The following is a 27042-nucleotide window of genomic DNA, read 5'->3' as shown; positions in this document are numbered from 1 at the left end:
CAGCTATTAAGATAATGGGCATTGGTATTTATAATTCCCTTTCAGTTCATTATTTTTGATATGCACAATATAACATATATTTGGATGAAAACAGCATACTTTTTTTCAATTAAGTAAGGATTTGCATATGATAATCTTTGGAATTATTTACATGACTCTAGAGGTAGGGATGGACTTTTGCAAAATTATTTGGCTGCAATCAACAAGGTTGTTCAGTTCTTTGCTGGGAACAGAAATCACAGTGGTTGTAACGTACCCCAGCGAGGATGGTTGATTTTTCACATTCACCAGGCTGTTAGCATTAGAGAAACACCGTTTCACTCTAATCAGAGAAAGCATAAAATATAAAAGATGTCATTACTGACTCATCACTAGTAACGCATGCAGAACCTGGGATCAAGAAGGTGTTACTTCTCTCAGAGCCAAGGCTGATGGTTCCAGTTGGAAGGTATCTCTAGTGGTGGAGCCATCAGCTCATGGATTGGCGTACAGCCATTTACTTGGGGGGTTGAAGTAGACTGGTTGAAAAATTAGGTAATCATGGTAGATAAAAAGGGCCACGGGAACTGTGGGTGAGCTAGTCCAGTGGCTCAGTTCCCTTTTCTCCGTGAAGATACTGCAGGGGTTTGATGAATAAGGACTCGCAGCCCATCATCTGGCATCTGTGCTAGGCACTCTTCTGAAACAGCTGGAGTTTGATGTGACAGTCAAAGGAGAAGTTGCTGCCTCAGGACATACTTTGCCTTTGACTGATTGCTGAATGGCTGGCAAATTAATTTTGGCACCTTTCCCTAAGTCATTTTGGTCCCATCCCTTCATTTTTTCTGCTGGGATGTATTCACATTTATGGTTAAAAAAAAAAAAAAAAGTACATTGACAACACAAATGTGGAGAACAGTGTGTACTATTTTAGAAAAGTGGCTGTAGGCTGGGATGGTTCCATTTTGTAGAATAGAAATGATGCCGTCATGCTCTGCGAGGAGGCCTGAACTCCTTTCAGCTCTACTCAAAATCAATATTATTTCTCGCTGACCTCTCACAAAGTCATGGACTCCAGGGTTTACAATTTTAAGTCCTTGAGGACTTAAATATCAGCATCTGTTCTGATATTTTCCCCTTATATACTTATATACAGCCAACCCTCCTGCCCTCAGCCCCAAATCCTCACACCCCTACTTCCCTATGTATTTACACTGTCATCTCTAGCAAGAGGTATATATTATGGAAGGTGGCTAAGAGCACGAGCTGTTTGTATCACTAATTGGCTTTGTGACCTTCAGTGGGTTATTTAACCTCTCTGAGCCTCAGTTTTGTCATCTCTTAAAGGGGAATCATAGTGACCACTTGCTCCGCCCTCTCTAGATCTCTTTGTACATTGTCGTTTATCTCTGTGTTAAGCACAAGTGTTCTAAACTCAACGTACAAGTATTTTACACTTATTTTTCCTTTCCTAAGAGTGCATGAAAAAGATAAAAGGAATGTGCACTTTTGGTTTTTGCCTTTTCAAAATAAATCAAAGCTGTCATGCTTGAGACATAGAAGGTAAACCTTAGTAAGAAGTGATACTTGAAGCCCTTGCCTTGGGATGAAGATTGAGATTCCCTTGCTTCAGTTTGTGAGACTGGTGTCATCAGGTTGGGTGCTTGCTCCCTGACACTCCTGATGTGATTGGCCTGTTATCATTCTGTCACAACCTGTCATTCCTGCCCTAAGGATTAAAGAGTCTTAGTAGTAATGAATTACTGAGCCGTCTGCTCTTATGTTGTACATATGGGTTTTTTTTAAAAATTTCATTGTGGTAAAATACATGTAACATAAAATTTGCCACCTTAACCATTTTTAAGTGTTTTTTGGTGGTCTTTTTGTAGAACATTTACCAGAAATCTGAAAAGCTTGTTGAGTTATCTATATGAAAATTGTGTTAAAGATGTGGAAATCTTAAAGAGTGATGACAATGAATTTAAACTCCTCAGCATTTATTCAGTCCATTCAGTGCTACCATATCTAGCTTTGTAGATCCAGTCTGAGAATGTGCGTATGAATGTGGAAGAGGCATTTTGCTTTCTAGAAAAGTTTCAGTACATTTTTTCCAGCCTTTTGACTTTCAATCCTCAAGCATTTCAAATCAGCCACAAAGGCAAACTTGCAAGAAGAGAAATGTGGAAAAAAATCAGTAAAAGTCAGCTATATCTGGTCAGATATATCTTAGCCAGATGGATCTGGTGCTTTTCCCAGCAAAGAGAAAAATATGGGAAAATAAATACCGATTTAAATAGGATTTAATCAGTAATTAGAATGGGTCCTAAGATACAGAATATGCTCAATAAATATTTGCTGAATGAATAAATCAATAGAACAATTTTTGCTAAGTTCAAAACAAACATGAATAATATTGTTATCCTCTAAATAATTTGTCTCTCTTATTTAAAAAGTTTAGTTATTAACCTACAATTAAAGTTGGTCTAATGAGTAGTTCCATTAGGACATAGAGGTATGAAAATACCACCCAGAACTAAAAGAACCATATTAAAACCACATTAATTGAGGAATACCACAAGCAATAAAAAATCATTGAGATAAAACTTCATATTTCCATTTTTTTTGAAAATCCATTGTAATATTGGAATGAGCTACTTAAGGAATACATTATGAAAGGAATGTGTTTGCTAAAAGAATAGGTTGACTTCTTCCATTTCATGAATACTATTTGCCCATAAAGCTCTTCTATGAAGACATAATTGGCAATCCCTCATTTGGTATCCTCCTTACAAATAAAATAAATTGTGATAATATAATGCCCCAACTATTCCATATTTCAAATTATTTAGTAATGCAGACTAGGCTTTCTTCAAATTAGTTAGAATTAATGACCTTTGCTTATAAAGTCAAGCCTATCTTTTATTTGAAAAAATAGTTGAAATCTTATGATTTGAGGAAATTAAAAAGTTCATGCTTATCTAAACACATTGCAATTAATTTTTAAAATCTTGCAGTTTAGCAGTAGAAATGGTTGAGTGCCTTTTTTTTTCTTTTTTTTTTTTTTTTTCAGACCCCACTCTGGGGAAGACCAATTTGTAGATAAACAACCCATGCCCGGCAGCATTGCATAGCTAATGTCTAATGTGTGGGAGTAGGTTAGAAGCAGCTCAAACTAATGAGGTTACCCCACATAATCTAATCACTCAGACTGAGTATAAAGCAGACAAATAGCACAGAATCAGGGAACATCAATTTATTTCTAAATGATTTCTGGCTTTTGTATTCCAGAGTATCACCAAGTAGATTGCAGGTGTGCATATCCCATTGTTTCCTAGTCTCTTTCAACTTCAAGCATTGCATTTCCCCCAATTTAGTGACTATTGGGCCATCGGGAAGATGTCTTTTAATTCAGCATTGGGGTGAGATGAGCCACTTCCGGGTTGTCTGGGAAATTCCCTTTCATCCCCCGCCCTTATCCAACCTGCAGTGGAAATGAACATGGGAGGCAGCTGCTTACAGATACCCAGGGATCTCACAGCGGCCTGCCTGTGGGCCAAGCTCCCAGAGGGGCTAAACATTCTTGTTGTTATTCACATTATAATTTTTTAAAGATTGATTCCAAGGTAAAATCCTTCCAGAAATGCCTAGCCTAAAGAGGGTTCTTGGGGAAAACAGTTGAACTTGAATTCAACAACACATTTTGATGAAAACTGGGCTAAGACTACTTTGAAACCACATTTTACTTTTTGTGATATTCAAGGTGGGTTTCAAAAAATATTTTTTCCAAAGTACAAATAGATGTGTTGTTTCATTGTAATATATATATATATATATATATATATATATATATATACTCCTTGTAAAACCTTCAGATAACACAGAAATCTATAGAGAAAAAATGCCATTTTACATCTCAGATACAACAACTGTTAGTATTTTGATATAAAGGTTTCTAGATTTTTTTATGGCTTTACAAACATTCAGATAATTATAGAGTATTTTAAAAAAGCAGGACTAGACTATACACACTGTTTAGTAATGTGTTTTTTTAAACACAATTTCTATATGAACAGATATATATATATTTTCATCATAATTTTTAATTCTTCCCATTACTCCATTGTGTAAACGTCCTGCTTATGGTTATTTCCAATTTTCCATGAATAGAAAGGATGTTCTTATATACATGTCTTTATATACTTGTCTACCCATTCTTTGCTCTGAATACTTAAGATGGAATTGTCTAAAAGAGTATATACTTTTATAAATTTTGATAACAATTGTAAAATTGCTCTCCAGAAAGATTGTGTCTGTTTACCTGCCCACCAATATTATGGTGAGTGCCAATGACTCCACACCCCTTTAAATCATACAGATTTTAAAACGAGTGGTAGTTTAGAGGTATTTCTGGCCTATGAGTTCAGGGTCATGCAAAGCTCCCTGTGGGTGGTTATGGTTGTGTTCCTGGTGGCTGAAGGTCACCATCACAAAACCAGTGCATTCACTTGTTTGAAAGATGTTGGGACTCAAGTTTCCTTTTATAGCCTACTGTTATATCTTAAACCCTCCTCTTTTGTTCCTGTGTTTTAGATTGAGGAAGACACGTGGCAGAAATACTACTTGGAAGGAGTCTCAAATGAAATGTACACAGAATATCTCTCCAGTGCCTTTGTGGGTCTGTCTTTCCCTACTGTTTGTGAGTAAGTGACCATCACCGCATACTCTTTGGCTCTCAGGGATATTTAATGTACTCCTAGCAGGAAAGACACCCCACCTCTGCCCAGCAGAGTTGGGACACTCGACAGTTATCAAGGGTGTGCTGTGTGCTCAGCTTTTGTGATGAATGGGAAGGCGGGTCTTTATATGGCCGCTGCCTCGGGCATTTCTGCTCGACCTACTTTTCCCTCCAGTTCTGAGCATCTCCGGCTTGGATCCATCATTTGTACCAAATTATAAACTGCAGTTTTCCTGCATGTCTTGAATTATGCCATTGTGATGTAGACACATTTATGAAGGGAGGCATGAACCCATGCCTCTCTGATTTTACCAGGGCAAAAACAAATCTCGCTAGCCCCTTGATGAAAGGAATTTTAATCTCTCTTGCATATAATTCAAATCATAGAGACATCAGAGAAGCCACTGTTCAAAGTGCGTCCGCGATTTGTTGAGGAAATGCAGAACCGCATGTATCAGAAGGAGGCCTTGAAAAAGTCCTTAGCAATTTAGCCCTCGAGTGGACAGCTGCCATGTTATAATAATAAGAAAGCTTAGCTTCTCCTGATATTGACTTAGCAGGATAGATTTGAGCAAGGGCAGCCCCTGCCACTCGAGATAGAATGGATGGTCACCTGAGGGGTATGAGCTCAGTTGCTCCAGGGGTCTCTGACCCTTAGAACCTTCCACCATGACAATGCTTCAGATTTTTAGAATCTCAGATGTTGGGTTTAAGTCAAACAGGGGTTTTGTTCCTTGTGAAACACAAACTCCCAGGGAATGCTGAGACATTCAGTCTGACCCATTGAAACCTTAACAAAGGATTTGATAAACTGGGTCTCACTGACAAAAACTGGGAAGAGAGATGGGGAATCTGGGAACCCATTGGGCTGAGGAAGAAAAGCTGTTCCCTTGTGCCATCTGCCCACAAACCAAACCAACCTTCTGGAAAGGGAGGTCTGAGATGGTCCTGGGTTCTTGGGTTCCCGTCTCATAGTTTTCTGTTCTGTGCACAGCAGAGAGGGGCTGGAGCACCTGGTAGCTTGGGACTTACCTGGAGACCTGTCAGTGAACATAGCAGGTGCACTTGGTCTGTCCCTGGGCCCAGACCCTGAGCAATCCAAAATGGTTTGGCTGTTTACTGAAATTTCTCACCCTGTCTCTAAGAGAAAGTTTAAATGCTAAATGGACTGGAAAAGTGAATAGGTAATTGATTCGGAAAGAGTTATTTTCTGAAAATGGATGCCCTCTTGTAACTCCCGTGTATTCCTGTCTTTGAAAGCTATTTCTCTTTCTGCCACAGAAAGAAGTTAACCATTCAGAGGCCTTGGGTCCTGAAACACTGAGGCTGTCCCTGGGGATTTTCTCCACCTTAGAGCTTGGCCTATCTAGGATAGAAAGCCCAGGAGAATTCTGGACTTGTAATAGAAGCTGGTTCTAGAAAGAGGCAGCTGAGGCCTCCTACATCTAATGAAAGAGTGGTGTGGGCACACAGGAGACCTGAAAATGCCTGGAGGGGTCCTATGGCGTTGGGGGCATTAGGAGGATTCAAAGCCCTCTTCCTTGCTTGTTGGTTTTCCCTAGTTTGACTGGTGTTTCCACCTAACACGAGTGCTCCCTGGAAAGCCTACTTCCCCACTGTTTCTTTTATTCTGCTCCTGGGAACCACATTGGTTCATAAGAGTATTAACCTGTAGGGTTAGGACTGCTTTCCCTAGAAGCTGCAACTGGGTTGCCCACAGTATAAATTTGACTCACAGATTTGCCCTCTGTAGTATTCAATTTCTTAAAAGTTAGTTGCCAGTATTTTAAAAGAGTGGTTTTTCACATAAAAACTAGAGTTCTGGCCTTTCTTGAAAATCCGATGAGCTGACATTGGACTTGCATTTCTACCGAATGCAGACTGTCCCCAGTTTGCTCTAAGGTAGGGATTAGTGTACGCCCTTCCCTCTGTGCTGTCCGACACCAAGCCAGATCTGCGTTCTCATTCCAGGCCTAGCCCCCTGCACGGGTAAGCTTGCCAACTGTGACCCATTGGGTGGTGTGAAGCTTCACTGCTCTTCCGAGCCAGCTCAAGAGCTGGACACTAGTGGCTGCTGTAAATATTTCCGTTAATTGAGTTTCATGGTTAGAACATGTCCCGAGGAGAAGCAATTCCCTCAGACACATCCTGGTGTCTGAGAATGTAGCATTTGTTCGGTACAGCTTCTGAAATACAATAAAACAACAACAGAAAATTCTGATGTGAACGAGAATGTGTTCAACTTAGTGGTTTATTCGTTTAACACAATGATACAGCAGAGGTAGAAATCATCAATAAAGAAAGGACATTTAATGAGATTTAGGAACATCCCCAAACATTGAAGCTCTCCTCAAGCATTTGATTATCTGGAGGCTTAATTATCTGTGTTTTCTACTTTAAATTAAAGAAAAGCCATAACTCAAAGTTACCAGCAGTTTAATGATAACACTCTTCAATTCAGGTTAATTAAAGCACAGCCGTAATTAGAGTGTAGTGTAGTATATCACCAGGCTGGCACATAAGTATTTTCATTACAGTAAGAATTGGCTATTCAATTTCAAGATGACATAAAGGATGCCAAAATATATTTTAAGCTGGTTCATGTAGACAAAAAAGAATTGGGGAATATTCTGGGTGTAATAAAGCACAGATAAAATATACAGATTTGCAGAGCAGTTTCTGTAATTATGCACTGCATTAAAACAATATGCAGCCCATAACGTCTCATTGCATGAAAAGAAATAAATTTGCTCTTCCCCTGGGCTGGCAGAATGTCCCCTTGCAGGCTGGGAGCACGCACCAGAGAGCTTGGAGTTTTCTTAGAAGCTGGGAAAGTCATTCTGTGGAAAGACAAGGGGGCAGGATAAATAGGTGAAATTTGAGGTCTTTTCCCAAGAGAACAGAATGGCGGAGGAAGAGAGGCAGGAGGGGCAGAAGCCCCCATGCCCAAGGCAAGCTTTTCAAACATTGCAAGCAGAGAAGGGTTCTCTCTTGCCCAAGGACGTGCACACCAGCTATATATTTTGACTTCCTTGCACCAGCTGTTTGGCTTCATCGCATGTCTCACCAGAAGATGTTTTGTTCCAAAAACAGTAACTAATTTAGATAAAACGAAGTACCATTTCTAAATATTTCATGTGCATTTTCTTATTTAAGCCTCACAGCAATTCTGTGATGTTTAGATTGATATCACTATCCCTGGCTTGCAAATGAGGACAGTGACACTCAAAGGACGTTGGTGCCTCTTCCCAAGCCACCTAGCAGACGAGTTCCAGAACCAGTACTCCATGCTGGGGCCTCTGCAATTGGGAGCAGCATGGAGTAGCTGCTACTTAAAGGCTGGCTAATTAAGAATCTCCTGAGGAGCTTATTAAATGGAGAGGTTTCTCAGCTACATCTCCAGAGTTTAATATCTGGGGTGAGGTCCCCAAATCTGCATTTTTTATAAGCAAGTCAGGTGAATCTGATTCAAAGTTTGCTGGCTGGGAACCCCCATCAACCCCATCCCTTCACACGACTGGTTGGTGTAACCTCTTCTTATTCTCCGCATTGGGCACAGACACTGGAATATTTCTCTCTGGTTTTAGCCAAATCATAGAATTGTGAGTGCCACATCTTGTGAGCTAGTGTTCAGATTCAGATCTTTGGGTGACTCCCCTGCCGTCATTCCTTCTCCACGTAGCCTACTCTGCAATCTACATAGGAAGGACACTGCACTCGACCACGCCAGGCAAACCACTGACTGCTCTCCCCACTCCCCAAGCCTAATCTAGATTGGTACAGGAAGAAGACGTGGGGCACTGAGCCGTTTAATGCTCTCGGTTATGTTTCCACTGGAGTTCGTGAAAGCAGTGTTGGGCTGGGGAGAGCAGAGAAGCACTCAATGCAGAGAAACAGGGCAGAAACAAGGATGCAGCCCTCAAAGACCTCTTGGCCTTGTTGGAGGTCCTGGCGGGCATGCCCTGGACCTTCCCGAGAATGCCCTTAGGATGTTTCTTCTCAGGGCCAGCAACTCCTGAGCATTTCCCCTGGTTTTGCATAGCTGGCTTGCCCCTGGGTCTGAGTGGCAGTAAAGCAAGGCAAAGGAGCTTTGGGATGTGCAAGAGAGGGTGCCATCCACTGTTCTCTGAACACCAGAACGCTGCCTGCCTCTTTTACTTCCCACGCACGCCTTCCTTAGCTGCTGACTGTGGAGGGTGCAGACGGCCAGCACCAAGCCTGCAGGAAGTGAGGGGCTGGGGTGTGAGGCCATGTTTGCCACTACAAAGCATCTTGTTTTTGCGTGATTCCCATAATAGGTTGCCACGTGATGCCATGTAGTCTGAGCTATGGAATTGCAAAGACCAGGGGTCAAACCCCTGGATCTGTGATTTGGGACATTTTTCGGTTTCTGCACACCTCCTACCTTTGATAGTTACCAGCTGCCTGACCTTTGACTTGGAACTTACCCCGAGTTTCTTCATCTTGGAAATAGGAATGCCATTACTTATCTCTCAGAACCAGCTAATGTCCTGTTCTCCTCTCTCACCTCTCCTCTTCCTACGACCCCTCCATCCTGTCTCATCAAATACTGAGAAAGGAAGAATTACACTGGGCATTTTCAGGTTACATTTACGCTTCTTACACGTTAGAAAATTCTCCCATGGGTCAATTGAGTAGATATTTAATGAATATTTGTGCCAGTGTGCCAGGCAGGGTGCCATCTCTAGAGGAACCTGTAATTAGATTTGATCAAATATATATGCACAGTAGAAGAGTAATAAGAGTACTTACAAATGACAAGTAAAGGATTCTGTTTCCCCACAGTGGCTGCCTTCTGAGAGTTTCCAGTCTGATTAAGGAAAGGAATGCCCATCCTCAGGGAGAGCTAAGCACCTATTGACAAGGGTTTGATGGATGCAAACACTGAGGACAGATACTGAGAGTTCCAGGGAGAGAGTGCTTCCTGTAGGCTGGGGGTGACCAGGGGAGGCTTCCTGGAGGAGATGGCAATTGAACCGTGCCTTGTAAGAAGGTTGGATTCAGCGAGCGAATAAGGAGGAAAGAGGGGATGCTAAGTGGCAGGGGACCAGGAGGCTGGGAGCCACACATTACCGCACAGAACTCACTCAACACCCAGATCTCTTGGAGATTTTCCAACGAGAGCAAATTGGTTTCCCTTTTAGAGGAGAGAAGGAGACAAATCAGATTTCTTTTGACATGTGATGTTTTCAGGGGGAGACAGAGATAGTGTTTTTATCATGAGAACTAGCAAATGTGAAGAGTCCCCCTAACCGCCACCCCCCACACCCAGATAGGAAAATGAGGGCCAAGGGGAGAGGAGGGACCAGCGGGAGGAAACCACAGTTTCAGAGGTTCTGCTGTTTCAAAAACACCATGTTCCAGGTTCTGAAACTCACAGTGACCGTATTAGTCATTCATCACTTGGAAAATATAAAAGCTTAATTGTATCCGATTTTACAGCTCAGAGGGGATTAGGACAAAAGATGTATTTAAAATATGGTGTGTTTCTCTGTCCCCCTGCAGCTTGATGGGACAGTTACAATTCAGGTCTGATAAGGAGCAGTGAATGCCTGGGGACCTTGGGGCACTCTGAGATCTTCACTGTGCTTCACTCCCCTGAATCCCTGGTGCTCGCATGGATACTTCTGTGCTGGTTTAAAACACTGTGGGGGCCAGGAATGGGGGCTTCTCCATCCCTTCTTCTACCGGCCTTCAGGGCGCCTTAAACATGCAGAAAATCATGCTCTCATCCTGTGTTGTTTTTCGTGGGCAGGTCTTTCCAATGAAGCCACTTGAGGAAGCTTAAAGTTTAAACCAACCTAGAGAGAAAAGCTGGGTCTCCCGCCCAGTGAAAACTACAGCTAGTTTAACTTGAGTTCTGTTGCAGCTTTAGTCTTTAGAGATAGACGTTTGAATTTGAACATAGAGCAGAAAGAAGCTGGCAGACCCGATGGTTATATGATAGATTTATTTAGCCTGGCTACAGAAACGAGCGTTTCATGAGAATTTATGGAGAGCCTCAAGTCTCCACTTTAAAAATTATTTCTTCCTCAAAGAACTAGCCCTATTCATCCAATTATTTTGAGGGTCTTGTAATAAGAACTGAACATATAGGAACACAGATAGGAATACAATATTTATAAGTATTTCTACTACAGGGACCTGGAAGGTGACTGCTAATCATTCTACATGCTGGTGAATACACCAGTGATCATAAAATCTATTAGAACCCTTAGTGGAAGGCTACAGAGGCGGGTGGCCTAGAATTCTCTACAGGAGGGGTCAGGGAGGCAGTCCAGCTGCAGATGGGATGGGTGCTAGGGGCCTGACTTGATGCTGGGTATGTGTAGCAAACACACAGTTTACATTTTATGTGTCTGATTATTCATAATAGCAAAGGTTTCTAAAATGCATTTATTTCCATTTTACACAAAAATGCTAATTGACCATAACAAAGAATGTAATTATTTTTAAATTTAAGTGTTTTAGGTTAGTGGAGATATTGAATGAGAGAGAGAGAGAGAGAGAGAGAGAGAGAGAGAGAGAGAGAGAGAGAGAGAGAATATGAAGGTAAGGGTGTTCCTGAAGGCTGTTCACTCCACCTCTGTCAAAGCTATAGGGAAATGGAATTGGAACATCTCCGTGAGCATTTTAAATCATAAATCACTTCCATTTTCTTGGTGCTGAGTCTTACAAATCCCACAGTTTTCAAATTTTCTCTAACTAGATGTTTCCATTTCGAGGGCCTATCATTTAAAATCAAGGCTCCTAACAGTGAATCGTTTTCATTCTAGCCCCTAGATCCTAAAGATCTCGTTACCCACTGCCCAGTATTTACATCTTCACCTACTCTGATTACGTGTGTCAGGCAGCCTGACCTGCCCAGGGTCCCTCTGGATAACGGAAGAGGGGGTGGCATTTAGGGTGAGCTGGGTATGGAAGGCCCAGTGAGAGCTGCCTCTTCTGTCCTCACCCACCTCACTTCTGGGTGAGTCATTTTCAGCTTCCCCAAACCCCATATTTACATATTTTTCCTGAGCACATTAGAAGGTGCAAACTGTAGGACCGGTTTGTATGCTTAAGTCACAGCAGCAAGCAATCTTTCTCGTCAAGGTGGCTGATTTAATGGCAAGAACAATTTATTTCCCTCTGGGTAGGTAGAAGCAGTTGGACTCTAGTTCTTAAGAGCCTTTGCTTAGGAACATCTGGGTGGAAACTGCTATAGTTAACAGATGAGTCTGGCAGTTAAAAAGAGAAGGCTTTGTATAATGTCGTCAAATGTGGTAGACCTCTACTTAATAATTATCAAGAAAACAATCTCACTTGTTATTACAACAGTTTTATTGCAGATTGCTAGTTTAAGACCTTTTTGTGACAAGTGGCATTTTTTTCCTTGGGAAAAAGTCATTTCTGTTCCCCTGTAATTATTTTTGCAGCCAGCAACAACTTCCTGCGTTGGACATATTGGGACATTTTATTTTAGAAACCAAGAATTAAATTCTTGCTAGCTTATGGCTGATTTCATCCTGTTTATCACATTGTGAAAGCTTTCTTGCTTCTTTCTTATACTTACCTCACACTAGGCCTCCTTCCCTGCCTCCCCCCAACCCCCCGCCCCTCCCCAGTCCTGTATATATTTAAACACTGTAGACTGAGTAAAACCCTAGAAACACTATAAGCATTGGATGAGCAAAGCCCATTTTACGTTACAGAAAAAGGGGTTTGAATGCTGCAAGTAAATGTTTAATCTCAGAACATCAATTCTGGGTAGTCTGAAGGCACGTTCTTGGGGGGCAAACCCCTTGTAACAGGATTTGTAGAGAGTTCCAAGGAGGACCCACTGTGTGGACCTTAGACTTGTACTTACATAGTGGCATAGTGGGTCGAAGGCAAAAATTAGATTCCCAGAGCACATCGCTGCTGTTATTTCCTTCTACACCTTTTTTCCTCTAATCTATCTGTTTCTAACGAACAAGACAAGTTAAGAAGCATCTTGTTTCATGATTCTGTACTCACGTAGAGCCTTCTCTGCCCAAGGTAGACTTTCCTAGTTTACCACGTTATCTCTTCTGTATTATTCCAGCAACTCATGAGGTTCTGCTCCCCAAACTTTCATACATTTATTTAATCAGCATTTATTGAAAGCTTATGCTTTGCACTTTGCAAAATGCCAGGGAGACAAAGCGTGTGTCATGCACTAAAGAAGTTCTATCTAGAGGGCAGAGAGATGAGTAAATAAAGGATTACCACACAATGCCACCCCCACTCCCCTCTTTACTCATTTTTGATCTGCTCTTCCCCACTGGACCCCCAACAGGAGCCGCACCTCTCCTGCAGCCTTAAGCCCACTACTCTGACATTGGCCAACTTTCTGTGGTGTAATCTAACATAAAAACTGGTTTTAACAAGGAGAGACATCGTTCTGTTTCGTTTCTAGTGTAAATTACAAATTACTCAAGACTGGTAGCTTGCAAACATCCAGACGATGCTCTTCGAGCAGGGATTAAAAACTTAGATGCCTATAGAGGGCAGGCAGTTAGCAACCAAGAGTGAAGAGTGAGGAGGTCAGGGGCATTAGGGAGTGGTGGGGACTGTGGCACATTGGAGAGCACATGTCCCATCCAGAGGGACAAGTGCTTCCAAGCTCTAGTTCCTGTCGGCCATGCAAAATGTAGCTTCTGATTTATCAAGGAAAGCTGAAAAGCTAGTTTTTATATGAAGTCACCTGTTGGTATCTAATTCCAGTTTTTAAAAAATGCTTTACTGACCGGACAGAACACGGCTGCATGTTGGGCTTCTGACCACCACTTCATTTCCTCCGCTTTTATGAGAAACATCTGTTTAGCACTCTGCATGGAGGCTTGATTTCCACTTTTGACATTTCTGCTTCAAAGTTGTTTAACCTTGGACAGATTGCTTGATTTCCACTTTTGACCTTCTATGTAAAGGCCATTTGATCTTGAGCAAGTCACTTTCCCATCAGTTTGTCATCGGTATGAGATGGGCAGGGTCAGTCAATCTAAAAGGGCCTGAGTCTGAAACTCTGTGGTTGTGGCACTGCTTGCGTATAATCATTTTGTTTACACCACTCTATCCCTCTCCTCTTTGTCCCTTTGGCCAGGGAGCAAAGGCTTGTTTTGGGTCAAAGAGCTTCTTAAAAAGAGGCTTCTATAAAACAGAATAGAAGCATCTTTGATAGGAATTTGAAAGTTATAAAGGAAGACTCAGAGATCTGCTGGTCCACCTCCTGCTAGGTTATGAATGTGCACCAGGCCACATAGATTTTATTCACTGGTCTGCATTAGAAATCTCCTTTTGTGTATATATATATTTAGTTAGTAAATGGTATTGTAGTACTAGCAAGGCATAATGTGTTATGACTCTGAACTGTTTCTTCCCTTCTCACCAGTAGGATCAGGTTGTTAAAGCAATTACGGCCCTTGATCCTGTGAACCAGCAGAATCCCACGTCGAGGTGGTCATTGCTCACAGGATATCAGCAAATTGGCCTCTTCATGATCCGTGCTAAGTTAAGATCAGAATTCTCCTTGAGTTTTTGGCATTTAGCTGCTATTGACATTAGAAAGTGTTACTTAATCTTAATAATTTGGTTCAACAAATATTATGGAAGCCATCTGAAATTTTAAACAATTTAAGCTCCAGAAGTAATAGCCCCATAAAGGGTGTGTGTTGGCGGTGCTCTATGGCACGTAAATTAAGAAGAGCATTTTCCTAGCTGTAGTTGGATACGGGGGTTGGTGTTTCAGGAAAATGCATAAGCAGCGCAAAACCCAGGTCATTAGAGTCTGCTGGAAGGAATCAGAAAACCTGCAAATCATAGGGAGGGCCCAAGTACGCCTGGATGGAAGTGGTCCTTTGAAATCTGGCTGTTGAAGGCAATATGGGGGACCTTGACCTCACACGCAAGGAGGAGCAGTTGCTCTTATTCCCACCACAGGGCGTGAGGCCTTCAGCAGCATTTTACCTGTAAGCAGCACACCCACAGGTCCAGCACATCTGATTATGGCACCTTGCTAGTTAAAACCAACCCAGAGCTTTCCATTCCACTTGGAATCAGCTGCAGACTCCTTGCCATGGCCAGCAAAGTTCTCATGACCCTGCTCCTGCCTAGCTTCCTGACGCAGATATCATCATACTCGACTTTGCTCACTCGGCTGCAGCCTTGCTGGCTGTATGGCTGGTCCTCAAACACTCCAAGTTCTTTCCTGCCTCAGGTCCCTTGCACTTGCTGCTTCTACTCCCTGGAATGCTCTTTCCCCAGATCCTCTCGTTGCCCGCTTCTTCCCATCACTCTCCAGGGTTCTTTGCTTTAGCGTCACTTCCTCCCAATGGTCCTCCTGGACCATCGCAGATGACACACCTTCCCAGTTACTTTTTGTCCTCGTAGGTGTTTTATTTTCTGCACAATACTTGTCCTCATCTGGAACTTTATTATTGATTCACTTGTACATTTGCCTATTGTCTATCTCTCCTGATACAAAATAAGCTTCACTGGGGCTGAAGATGTTACATGTACTGCTGAGTACTCGCTGGGGACCTTGGCAAGTCTTTCTGAGTCTTGGTTTCATCCCCTGTACAATAGAGATAGCAATGAAGTCTGACTAACTGGGGCAATATCCACTCTTAGGGATATTGGGGGGATTGCCTGAAGGCATCAAGGAAGGCCCTGACCTGTGACCCAGCACCTCCCCCCGTTACAATGCTGGAGCTAAGTAACCATTAACTCATTTCTCAATCCGTCAGTCAACCGATCTTTTATTATCAAAGTCCTGAGAACATAAGTGATAATGTCCATTGTAGAAACAGAACTATGTATATAATTCTTTTTGTGCATGTGAGCTTTTATTTCTATGAGTATATCAATATGTATTTTCACCTAACTGTATCATATTATTTACACATTTGTATCTATATAATATTACTTGTTGATCTTATACCTTGAAACTTTCTTCAAATACACCATATTGGATCATACTTTATTTAACCATTGCCTTATTACTGGATATTTAACTTACCCTGTATAAATATTACTACATTGATTTTTATACACAAGTATTTTATTGAGCCTTTTATTATTTTCTTATAATTGAACCCCAGTAAGTGGAAATAATTTACTGAGCTTGTCTGTATTGGTGGTTCCGTTTACAGCACTGTGGGGAATTCCAAACAAGTCCAAAACTCTCAAAGTTATGCTGGTTGAGGAGACAAAGTTCAGACACATGAAACAATAGGGAGCCACCACAGCCAGTATCCGAGTGACTAAAGGCTAGGTGATGTGCTTACAGACAAGGTTCTGGAGGAGTTCTGAGAATACAAAGAAAATCAGAGGGCGGCAGTAGCCAGAGAAGACCTGCAGGAGAGGTTAGGTTTGATGTGGGCCTCGGAGGAAGGGTCGGGAAGAGAGAAGATGATCTGCGTCAGTGAAGGCATGGCGGCAGGAATGAGCCAGCCTCAAAGCAGTCTGGGCTGCGGACAAGAGCAGTAGGCAGATGAGGTGAGACAGCTTGGATGGAGCCAGGAGTGACTGGCCGCAGTCATGTGCTGGGCAGTTACACGGAGGCTAAGGATTATTACCATCATTCTGAGCACACAGGGGTCTGCTCAGAACAACAATATGAGCCATTTGTACAAAAGACCAAAGTGGAATCCAAATAACAGGTCCAGCTGCTCCAAAGACCTCCCTCCCATGCTGTTAATGTTTTACTACCCAACTGAGTAACTAATGGATCTGGCCCAGCATAAATCCCCAGGCGCAAATTCCTGCTTGGGGTATGTGTCTAGACGTCCAGACCTGAGTGCAATTTGCACTTTGAACATTCAGCACCTTATCACTTGCGAGAAATCAGCTGTAATGGGGAAGATGGGAGGTATCGCCCACAGGCTCTTCCCTGTGGCAGGGTGACTGTAGAATGAGGGTCCCTTGGATAACGACTGCATTAGTTGATCGAAAGGTCGTAACAGTGTTTGTTATGTGGCTCTGGTTCTTCAGAAGCACTGACTGTGAGGTTTCTCCATCTCATTGCAGGCTGTGTTTTGTGAAGCTCAAGCTCCTAATGATAGCCATTGAGTACAAGTCCGCCAACAGAGAGAGCCGGTAAGTTTGCTGTGACTCAGCATCCAGCTGACGTTCATGATGGTGAGAGTACTCTGGGGATATTTGGTCCACTTCTTCTTCATTAGACATTATTTATTTGCTTGGTTCCCTGATGCAACACATCTCTGAGCCTAGGACACATTTCAAGGCGTGCTCAACCAGATACTGCTGTTTCTATCCCTGACCACCTGGCATACTGAGTCCCACTGGGCAGAGTATTTCTTCAGAGGAAAGGGATGAGACATTCAAATCTCCATGCGATCATGCCAAGTTTCACTTTTCACCCTATGAGCATAAAGCCGGGGACAGACACTGTCCTATAACCCCCTTTTACTGTTGTGAGCACAAAGCAGGTGGACTCTGGCGTCCTTCACAGCAGGCATGGGGCCATGATACGAGATACGAGCTCTCTTGATAGCCAAATTACAAGCAGCCTATTGTGTACCGTATGTGCTTCTCCTGGTGCAACCGAAATCCAGGTGGCAGAATATCAGCTTCATGTAAATTAGCCAGGAGAGCAGAGCTCAGAAGCAGGAGCCCTCTTTACTTATTTATTTGGTACTTAATTATGTGCAAATGAGACTGATGAGGGACTGGGTCTGGTTGAAATAGATAACACCCCAGTCAATATATGAGTTCACACTGGAAAAAGGAAGCATCACATCAACGGGGAATTTTGTGGATGGAATACTGTGTGTATTATAGATACAATAGATATGATTTTTGTCCCCCCACCTCAATTCTTATCAATGGTTTTGGAAGAAAGAGAACTCATTGAGAAAGGCTCAGGCTTTTGTCCTCTGAAATGTGGTTTGTTCGTAGCTGTAGTGAGTAAGTCTTCCTGTGGCTCCCCAAGTGTAGAGTGCAGATACCCTCCAATACACACCTTAATCACTAAGCAGCATGAAGGGCGAGACTAGAAGATTCCTGCTAGCATCATTTAATGAGTTTTCATTATCTGGATGAATGACGCAATAAAGGCAGACTTCCAAAGGTGCAATCTGTGTCTATGACCAAAAAAACACTGGATTGTAAGAACGCCAATCTAATGTTCTCTGTTACCTTAACCACCAGATCAGATTGTTCGCAATCTGATCAAATGGTAAGCCATTTTGAAAATTCAAATCAACCAAAAGGAAGAAAACCATGGTAGATTTGGTGGCCATATGGTAGAACATGGCCATAGCAGATATCAAATATGTAGGTAGATTTACTTTTTTCTTTTCCATGTTGGCAAAGTTAAGAATATTATTTGCAAAAAACTGAGTGTCCTGGCTATTTGCTGTTCAGCAGATAACATGGGTGTTTCTGGGACTGCTGCTTGCCCATGTTGCTGCCAATAGTCAACTGTACCTGTCTAGGGGGAAATGTGTATACTGGGTTTTTGCAAATGATATTCTTTGTATTGCGAAGTCAGTAAATCTTTGTGGAATTCAGTGTTCTCTCTTTATCACTTTTGTGCATCTCTCAAAAAAGTGTCATGACGCTGGTAATGCTGAATAGTATTTCTCCACCATTCTCGTATAATGTCATGGCAGGCGACTGTACCCTGACTGAACCTTGACCAGTCGTCCCCCACCTGCCACTTTTTGGTCACAAGGAGGGAGAGAGAATGGCAGTTAATAGTTCAATGTGAATGTACTGTCACCATTCCAATAAAAACAACTCAGGTCTTCCCTGAAGACGGAATCTTTTCTTTCAATGACCCTCTAATTATTTCACAAATTGGAGTTTTCAACAAAGCCATTATTTTCAGGTAGAGTTTTTTAGATTTTTTTCCCCCCAGAAAAGGGTGAAAAGAAGTTGTTTGGCTTTGTTTTGGCTTTCTGTGTTCCGTTGCCAGCTTTACTCCTCAAATGTGGCTTGGTCTCAGTGTGGAAGCTCATTGGTTCTTGTGGAAAAAGGTGTGTTTGAGGGAATGTGGATCACGCCTCTCTGAGAAAACACAGGACTTAGCAAACACAACATCCATGTTTAAAAGAATCGAGTGTCTGACCCTTCCTGTGATAATAATTTTGATTTTTTTTTTCATTTAAAAATTTTCCATTTCTTTGCCTCTCACATTTTCTAAGTGACCTGGTGTTAAAATTTGGAGAACTCCGCTTCTCCGTCCCACCCCCTTGCTTCCAGCCTGTGTGGAACGACCTACTTTGTAGTTTCACCCCATGATGATAGTCTTGCCATGCTTTGCTGAAAAACCTTGTTTTCACATGCATCCTTCAAATAATTTGAAACAAAGGTTTTATTCCTTCTTTTCCCTCTGGTGTCAGTCAATTTATTATCAAATTGTTTGATTTTAAATTCTTTTCTTGTCGTTTTGCAGAAGCCGAAAGCGGTATGCACCCTTCGTTAACTTTCCTTCCAACCTCCACCCTCTAGTTTCACTTCTAACCACAGGATTAACCATTTGCCAAGACTTCAGGAAGATGGAGATTATATATATATGTGTATATGTATATATAATCTCATTTCCTTGTCTAGTGTATATATATATATTCATATATGTATATTTATATATAAATCCCTCTCCAACTAGAGTACATAAAAATTGAAAGTAGCATATTGCATTTCTTGTTTGATTTGTCGATTCTTTTGGATGATGCACTAACTTCTTCGCAGGAAACCTGAAAAAAAAAAAAAAGGGCACACTCCTGTTTTCAGTCATGGCACCAATGGTGGGAACAAATGCTATTCAAGTTGAAAAGGAGGACGCTGCTCTCCAGCCCTTGGTGTCTGTTTCTGTCCTGTCCTGATGTGTCCTGGTGTCCACCAGACTCTGTGGTACCATCTGTCTACATACACATCCACATTCCCAGTGACCTCCTCTCCCCGTGTCCTGTTTCCAGTTTGTAGAGCAGAGTTTGTGTCCTTTTATCCACAAAACAGAGACCAAGCCCTTACACGTAACTCTTTTCCTTACGCTTGTTTTGATAACATTTTGCATATTTTCTGTCTTGGGTGGTACTCAGTACAGACTTAGGACACTGCTACTAACTAGCCAGATTAGCACATCTGATTTACTGAATGAGTCGGGTTTATCCAGATGAATTTACTGCTTTATGTTTTTCCTAGTGTGTTTGGGCATATTTCTTGATATAAAGTAGCTCAACTTTCACCCTGTGACCTCACCCTGTTTTGCTGCTGTTATATGTTGCATGAAGCATGACCAAAGTCTCCTCAGTAGCTTTTTGAAAGAAACTTTTTGGGTTAACGTTTCCCGTGTAGCTTTTCAATCATGGGTTCTCTAAGGAAGTATCGTTGAAAATATACTATTGAGATGCCTATTTGTTCATCTCCTCAAGAGTTGTTTTTCTCTGTGGTTGTAATCACTGTCATATGTTTGTGTTTGTATTTGTGTGTGTGTGTGTGTGTGTGTGTGTGTGTGTAAGTGTAACTCTTTCCAAAGTCAGATTCTTCTGTGGTTTTTTGAGTAGATATGTGGACATAGACGTGGCTTCCTGTCAGTTTGGTATTATTGATTGTGATCCAACTGCAAGAAGTTACTGCAACACTTTGCATCTTCAAAAGTCCACAGTGGTCGCACCTCTGCTGTTGGCTTTTGGCCTTTGAGTCCTTTTCTCTTGTGGTGAAAGCATGTTGTGATGGAGGCATGACTTGTCCTAAAGTGTACCAGCGAGTGACATGGCTTGCTCCCAGTACCAAATATCCAGCGTTGTCCTTTCCAAAGGAGCTCTCTCTTTCCCATCCTGTATGGGCACTGTTTTCCTTATGAGCAAAATCTATTTTAAAATGCCGTTTCTAAAATTATGGAGATGGAATCAGGACACAAGTCCTGGTCCACGTCATCGGTGGACCACAAGGGTGGTCATTTGAGTCTGACCAACTGGGAGCAATCTTTATGATACTGTCTCTGTCAATGAGCTGAGCTCAAGTATATTGAAGCATGGAATACACACTGTGAAAAGTGTGTGTGTGTCTAGTTGCGTGGGACTCCGGCAGCATATATTTTCATGCCCAGAAAAAATGAAAAGTTCCAGAGCGGCAATAAGATGTAAGATGTGAAGTTTCCAGAGGCTGTGCTCTATCACAGCCCATACACTGCAGGGCAGTGGTTCTCCCTGAAAGGAGAAACAATTAGTTCAAACAAAGTCCCACCCACATAGCAATGATATATAGCCTGGTGTGGTCAGAGAGGCCACTTGCAGTGGCGTGATTCCTTTGGGCACAGCACGAACTGAAGCCCTAGATGATTCTTATTTTCTTGCTCTAGTTAATGAAGTCCCATTAGCTTGCTAGACACAGATATAATTACCATATTATCAAGTACAAACTGTGTTCTCATGTGAGTGATACTTCTGTAATTGCTCAGGGAATGGTACATTACCCCTACCTGAAATTGAGCGGGGAGAAGAGAGATACGCACCTGTCATATGTATCCATAATGGATAAAAGTTTCCTTTAAAAAATATATGTTTCAGTTACATCACTAATCATTGGTTGTCTTCCAAAGCAGCAAACAAGTGAAGTTCATGATAATCGAAGAAGAAATAACTGGATGTTTCCTCGTTGTTAGGCATAAGTGGTGGAGGAAGGGAATAAATCATTGCACCCCATCAAGCCCCAAATCTCCACCCTGACCCAAGTTCAGCAAGAGATACACAATGTAATGGGTGATAGCGTGAGACCAGGCTCCTGGAGGAACGTGCTACGGACATTTCCCTGGTGGACTGAGTCCCACTAGCCAGGTTCATGTGAATGTGCTTTATGTTTAGGAACACGTTTCAGTGCAAAGGGAGCGGTGTTTTCAATATTGAAATCAATTGCTCCAACTCCCCGAGTGGCTAGCTGTTTATATATTTGTATATTTACATATTTATACTTAATGTCTCTGGGATGTTGTTAGCTCACGTGCCACCCACCTAGAAGAGGTGTGGTTGCTTCTTTGGCAGGCCTGACTGCTAAGAACTGCAACTTGGCCTTTGAAAGAACAGCTGCGACTACCTTTCTCCTTACTGGACAGGGGAAGGAACACTTTTAGAATTGAGACCAATGACATGTTTTTCCCTCATGCCACAAATAGTTGAAAAATGCCTATTGCATGCAGGGCTCTAAGCTGGCTCCTATGAGAAACTTATTTATAAAAGTAAACTTAGTTATAAAAACAATATGATCATGCTTTTCACTCCTTTACTCAACTATGTGTCCCCTACAAAGAATATGTATTTGCTCCATATCGTGGATGAGGAGTTGAAGAGTCAGTTTCAGTACTAGTCTGAGAGCAAAAGAAAAAAGAGAGAGCCAGAGTGCTCGGGGAAAGGACCACACCAGTTTTTTGCCTCCAGCTGTCACTGAATGTTTGCAGTTGAAATTAACAAGGTCAGAGAATAAAGAAGATAATTTATAGGTTTTTTGAAATGAGGGAAAGTCCACTTTTGCCAAGAAGATGTCCCTGTCGGAATTCTGCTAATTGATATATGGACGCTTTTCGTAGAGATTTTCTTGATTCTTCACATGACACATCTTGAAGTTTATCTCTGATAAGTGAGTGAATTAGACAAAACTGGAGCCAGAGACTGATTTAAAGTCATGCACAGGGAGGGAGACTTTTGGCAGTCATAAAAACAAACAAACTTAACATTGGGTATTTTAAGAGATCAAAGACCTTTGGGAAGATTTACATATTCCCATTAGGGAGTCAATAACATATTCTCAGGGTAGTAGGCACTTTGCAGGGGAAAAAAAAATACTTCTGTCTAGGGTCCTTATCTTGTCATATTTTCAAAAAGAGCAGGATTAATATTTTATTTAAACTTTCTAGATTTGGAATGTATATAGAAGACTTAATGTCTCAAATATCAAAAAGAGTAATATATTTCCTCCAAGAGTCTTTGAAACTTTGTACCCTTATACAGAGAGTATTATGTGCAACGGTCCTCTGGAATCACGTGCCCGTGCTTCTTTACCAAACCCCTAACTATAAAGAGTGGAATCCAGCACAGGGAACATCTTTCTGTTTCTAGATTTCTTTCCTTCATTATTCTCAAGAGGTGGGCTCCCTCTTTCCATCCCCACCCAGAAGGCTGCCTCAGCCTGATCTACAGAGCTGCAAATGATGCTGCCCCACGCTCACATAGAGGTGATTTAAAGCCTCTCTCACGCCTGTGCAGAAGAGAACAAGAGGACATCCTGGATTCATGTGGTCAGTGATGTCCTCGGAGGTGCTTTCTTTCAGAGCCTTCCACAGTCAGCCATAAGGTTTAAGGAACAGAGAGATACTCCCTTATACAACCAAAAGGCAGTCCAAATTAGCCCATCTCCAGACATCTTGCAGGAATAAAATGTTTCAGATACTGCCATCAGTAAAAACGTCTTTCAGTGCCAATAGGATGCTTCCTTGGTAGTTTCTTAGGACCAGGGACAACATGGAGAGCTGAGATGCTGTGAGAGATTATTTATCTCTTGTGTAGTTATTGTAATTACCTTGCTTACTATTAATAGTGACTGTGTATTAAAGATCTACTATGTAGTGGTCACTTAGCACATAGCATGTACTTACTCTCTTGGCAACACAGTAAGCTAGTGATTATTCACCCCATTTTACAGATGAGGCCACTGAGGCTTAGTGGCATCCACATGCCCAAGTCCAGGACCTGAACCCACAGGCCTGACACGTGTACCTGCTTGCCTAACCAATATCAGCACCAATATTGACCACAAATCTGCCTTCCACCAGTGCCCAAATCTTTCCTCTCCACCACACTGACTTGACTAAAGCAAGCTTGAGGGCTATAATACGTGATCTCAGCCTGGAGTGTCTGGAGTGACAATCCCAAATTCTCACTCTAGGCCAGTTCTTGTTCACTGTTGATAAAGAACACAGGAAATGAAAAGAAACTTTTAATTGGTAGGAACCTCACTGTACCACAGTAGGATCGATGCCACAGTAGGATCGATCATTGCAGAGCAATTAAGGAAGCACATAATGCAAAAAAGGGAAACCGGGTTCTGTGTGAGCTTTGTTTGGTGCATATATGTCACCAAGACATTGATGAGTGTCAGATTTCCGCTTTTGAATTGCATTATTGGAATTATGAAATTTTTCTTTTCACTCAGAAGCTTATTTTACACTTTTATGAATTCATGTCAACATGTAGCATTTTCCAACTTTAACAAATTAGCTCCTTTAGAGTCCAGAAGTATCTGGAATTTTTCATTATGTCCTTGTCCATGATTCTGGAGTGTACAGTTCTTCACCTTGTAACTTCATCTCAAATGGCCAGGATGTTTTATCAGAAGCCGTGTATTACATTTCATGGGGCCAGCTAAGGAAAATGTGATAATTCCATTGAAAATGAAACACACTTTTTGTGTGTGTGTGTGTGGCAATAATGAATAATAAAAGGAACAATAGCCAATAGGCCTTGAGCCTTCTATCTGTTATCTTGGTTCATCTTCTGAAGAAAGACTACGATTATTGTTATCCCCATCCTGTAGGTGGAGAAATTGAGTTCTAGGGAGGTTTAGTTATTTGCCCAAAGTCAGCTACTGAATGGCTATGCTGGAATTTGGACTCGGTTCCTGCTTGCAGAGGCAGAGCGTGTCAGAACTGCCTTGGAGTAAAAGGGGAGTAAGAAAGTGTGCAAAATCCACAATGCTGCCTTTCTAAAACATCGCATTTAATTGGCTTTAAAAAGGAATCTGTCCAAACTGTGTACAATCTGACCCTTTTCTCCTCATGATCATGAAAAGTCAGAGGGCTGTTAGATGAATGTGATGAGTTGGTGGAGGAAGTATCTGGAAGGCAGTGCTCTCCTTTGCAAGCTGTGCTATTAGTGTGGCCTGCTGCTGCCCAATTTGTGAGGAATCTCATTGGTGCCTGTGGTTCTCGGGCAGAAGAGTCAAATCTCCGCGGACTCTTGCTATTATTTCGTGTTAATAATAGCGATGACACAGGATTGGTTTCCTTCTGTCAGGTCTTGTTATGGGTAATAGTGGATGTTCTTGTGACCACAAACAATTATTTTTCAATAATGATATACTCGCTTCTCCCAACAGAACAAAAGTTCATCTGGGTCCTTCCTGTATTGCTACAGATGCATCATTCTGTCGGCCACAGCACTTTTCTGGAATGGTTTTACCAGCAGAAAAGGATTGCGTGTTAATCACCCTCCTCCATTTTGATTGTTTTAGACAGTTAAGGACTTCCATTAACCTGATTCCAAACATCTATTACACTAAACACCCGCGTTTCAGATCAAAGACTCCCTGCACTGTATCTATTGCTACACGTAGAGTCCCTAAATTGCATATCCGTTCAGCCCAAAGCCTCATCTCGATCTGTGCACAGTATTCCTGGATTCTGCTTTTCATCTGCAGAAAATCGAGCTTGTTTGTTTCATCCATTTATTAGATTATCATATGTTTATCTCTTCTGTCAATCCAAACACAACTTGGTCAACTAATCTATTTACACCACTTTGAAATAGGACAGTGTATATCTAAGTTCATACTTCCCCGCAGGGGAAGTTTTTTAGTGATAATTTGCATTTGTTTTCTAATTACAGTTTGCCCCGATCAGGACGTACTAGACACATACCTTATTCAAATACGCCCATACAGTTTTGTAAACAGCAGACTGGAATACTTAAGTATTTCCAATCACTGGCATTTTTCTTTTCCACTGTTCTGGTCGACCTAACTCTTTCTACATAGGTTGCGCATGGAACCTACTTCCGTGTACTTATAAGTGTCATGCAGATGTTCTGTCTGCTTCTGCATTGGTTATGGGTGTTTTGTACCATTCCCTGCAGCGACATGTGGTGTGTATACATGTATGTTCCTGTATGCATATAGGGGTCCCATTAATGCTCTGTCCTCTAACAGAAAATGGGTGTAGCAATAGCTTTATTAGACTAATAACGCTCGGTATTGACCATCAACAGCAGTTTCCAAAGCGGTACACTATTAGGAATTTTGCTTCAAATCAGAAGCCAGTGATGGCAACCCCATTATACAAACCTGGCTCTAAAACCTAGATTTGCTTTGATTTCTGCAACTGGGAGTCTGCCAACCTGGGAACTGAGCAGCTGAGCTTTATGATGGCATTATGCAATTAAATGTGTGGGACACTAGACATCAGGCTCTGGGCAAAATCTTTAGGGAAAGCATTAGACTAGTGGGCCCCCTATAGAATTAACAGTACGGTGTAGCTTTTAAGGTTTTCCTTGGAATGTGACCTCACCAATGTGTCTTCTTTGTTTGTTTTTGTTCACTGAGCAGTATATTAATTAATCCTGGAAACCATCTTAAGATCCAAGAAGGTACTTTAGGATTTTTCATCGCAAGTGACGCCAAAGAAGTTAAAAGGTAAGAGTTTATCTCCACCTGCCTTCTTTTCCATTCAAGCCGTGGGCGTCTTGAGCCGCCATGTGGGCGTGCTTCCCTATGCACAGGGCCCTAACTCCCAAACTCCTCAACATGTCTGTGAGCACCGAACAGTGCCCAACCTTAGGAAAAAGGGATTGTGCTTTCAAATGCTTCCATGCCCTCCTCTTCACACGATCAATTCCACATCTTTGAATTAGAATAACGCTTTAGAAGTAAGAGGGCCCAGTTACTTGTTCCTTCGTTTCCCAAGGGAAGAAACGGAATTCCAGAGAGCCCAGTGATTGTTCAAGGTCACCCTGACGCTTAGTAACCCAGGACAGCATAACACAGGACAACTGGCTCCTCGTCTAGTGTTCTTTATTTAATGATCCAGCCAAATTTACTCAAGAATTATCAGTTTTCTACTTAAAGTGTCAAATGGAATCTCGAAAGGTTTGGATTAATTTCCAATGAAATACTAAACTGGCTATATTTCTATTTGTGGCCTTCTAGGTGAGTCGCTGAAATTGTCAGGTTTGATTCTTCAGCCTCTGTGTGTACAGCCCAGGATTTCTTTGTCCTCAATATTCTATGACACTTTTATTAGTATCTTAAAACCTGTTTAAGTGGCTGAGGAAACCAGAGGGCTCTTTGCAGAACACCATGGAATATTGTTATATTTGATTCTAGCCTATGAACTAGGAAAAGTTTATGAGCAGAAATCATGACTCAAATGGTCAGACAGGTCACTCTGCTCAACAATAACATTGCATAAAATATTTTAAACAAATCGTTAATTGGGAAGGTCCACACTTATTTATTTAAGCCTGTTGTTTTCATATAATGAGTCCCTACTCAAAGCCAAGACTGTGCTAGGGGTTCTA

The 27042-nt window shown here is 41.8% G+C and overlaps 1 protein-coding gene across 39 annotated transcripts in view; it reads left to right on the top strand.

Moving 5' to 3' along the window:
* The window catches only part of KCNMA1 (potassium calcium-activated channel subfamily M alpha 1), a 713000-nt gene that overhangs the window by 536679 nt on the left and 149279 nt on the right, over positions 1 to 27042 (top strand). For 20 of the 39 annotated variants that reach the window (XM_074339646.2, XM_074339645.2, XM_074339641.2 and 17 more), the window contains 4 exons: positions 4570 to 4679; positions 16763 to 16831; positions 19155 to 19166; positions 26072 to 26158. In XM_074339646.2, the coding sequence (XP_074195747.1) occupies positions 4570 to 4679; positions 16763 to 16831; positions 19155 to 19166; positions 26072 to 26158 (278 nt within the window). The remainder of the gene's footprint in view (positions 1 to 4569; positions 4680 to 16762; positions 16832 to 19154; positions 19167 to 26071; positions 26159 to 27042) is intronic. The other 19 variants (XM_074339642.2, XM_074339644.2, XM_074339648.2 and 16 more) reach the window with 1 other exon arrangement.

This window comes from Rhinolophus sinicus, chromosome 15, assembly GCF_057876585.1.
Source record: "Rhinolophus sinicus isolate RSI-liver-muscle chromosome 15, RSI-T2T, whole genome shotgun sequence".
In the NCBI taxonomy this organism is placed as follows: domain Eukaryota; kingdom Metazoa; phylum Chordata; class Mammalia; order Chiroptera; family Rhinolophidae; genus Rhinolophus; species Rhinolophus sinicus.
Note: the sequence above shows the minus strand (reverse complement) of the source record. Positions and strands in the feature narration are given on the sequence as shown.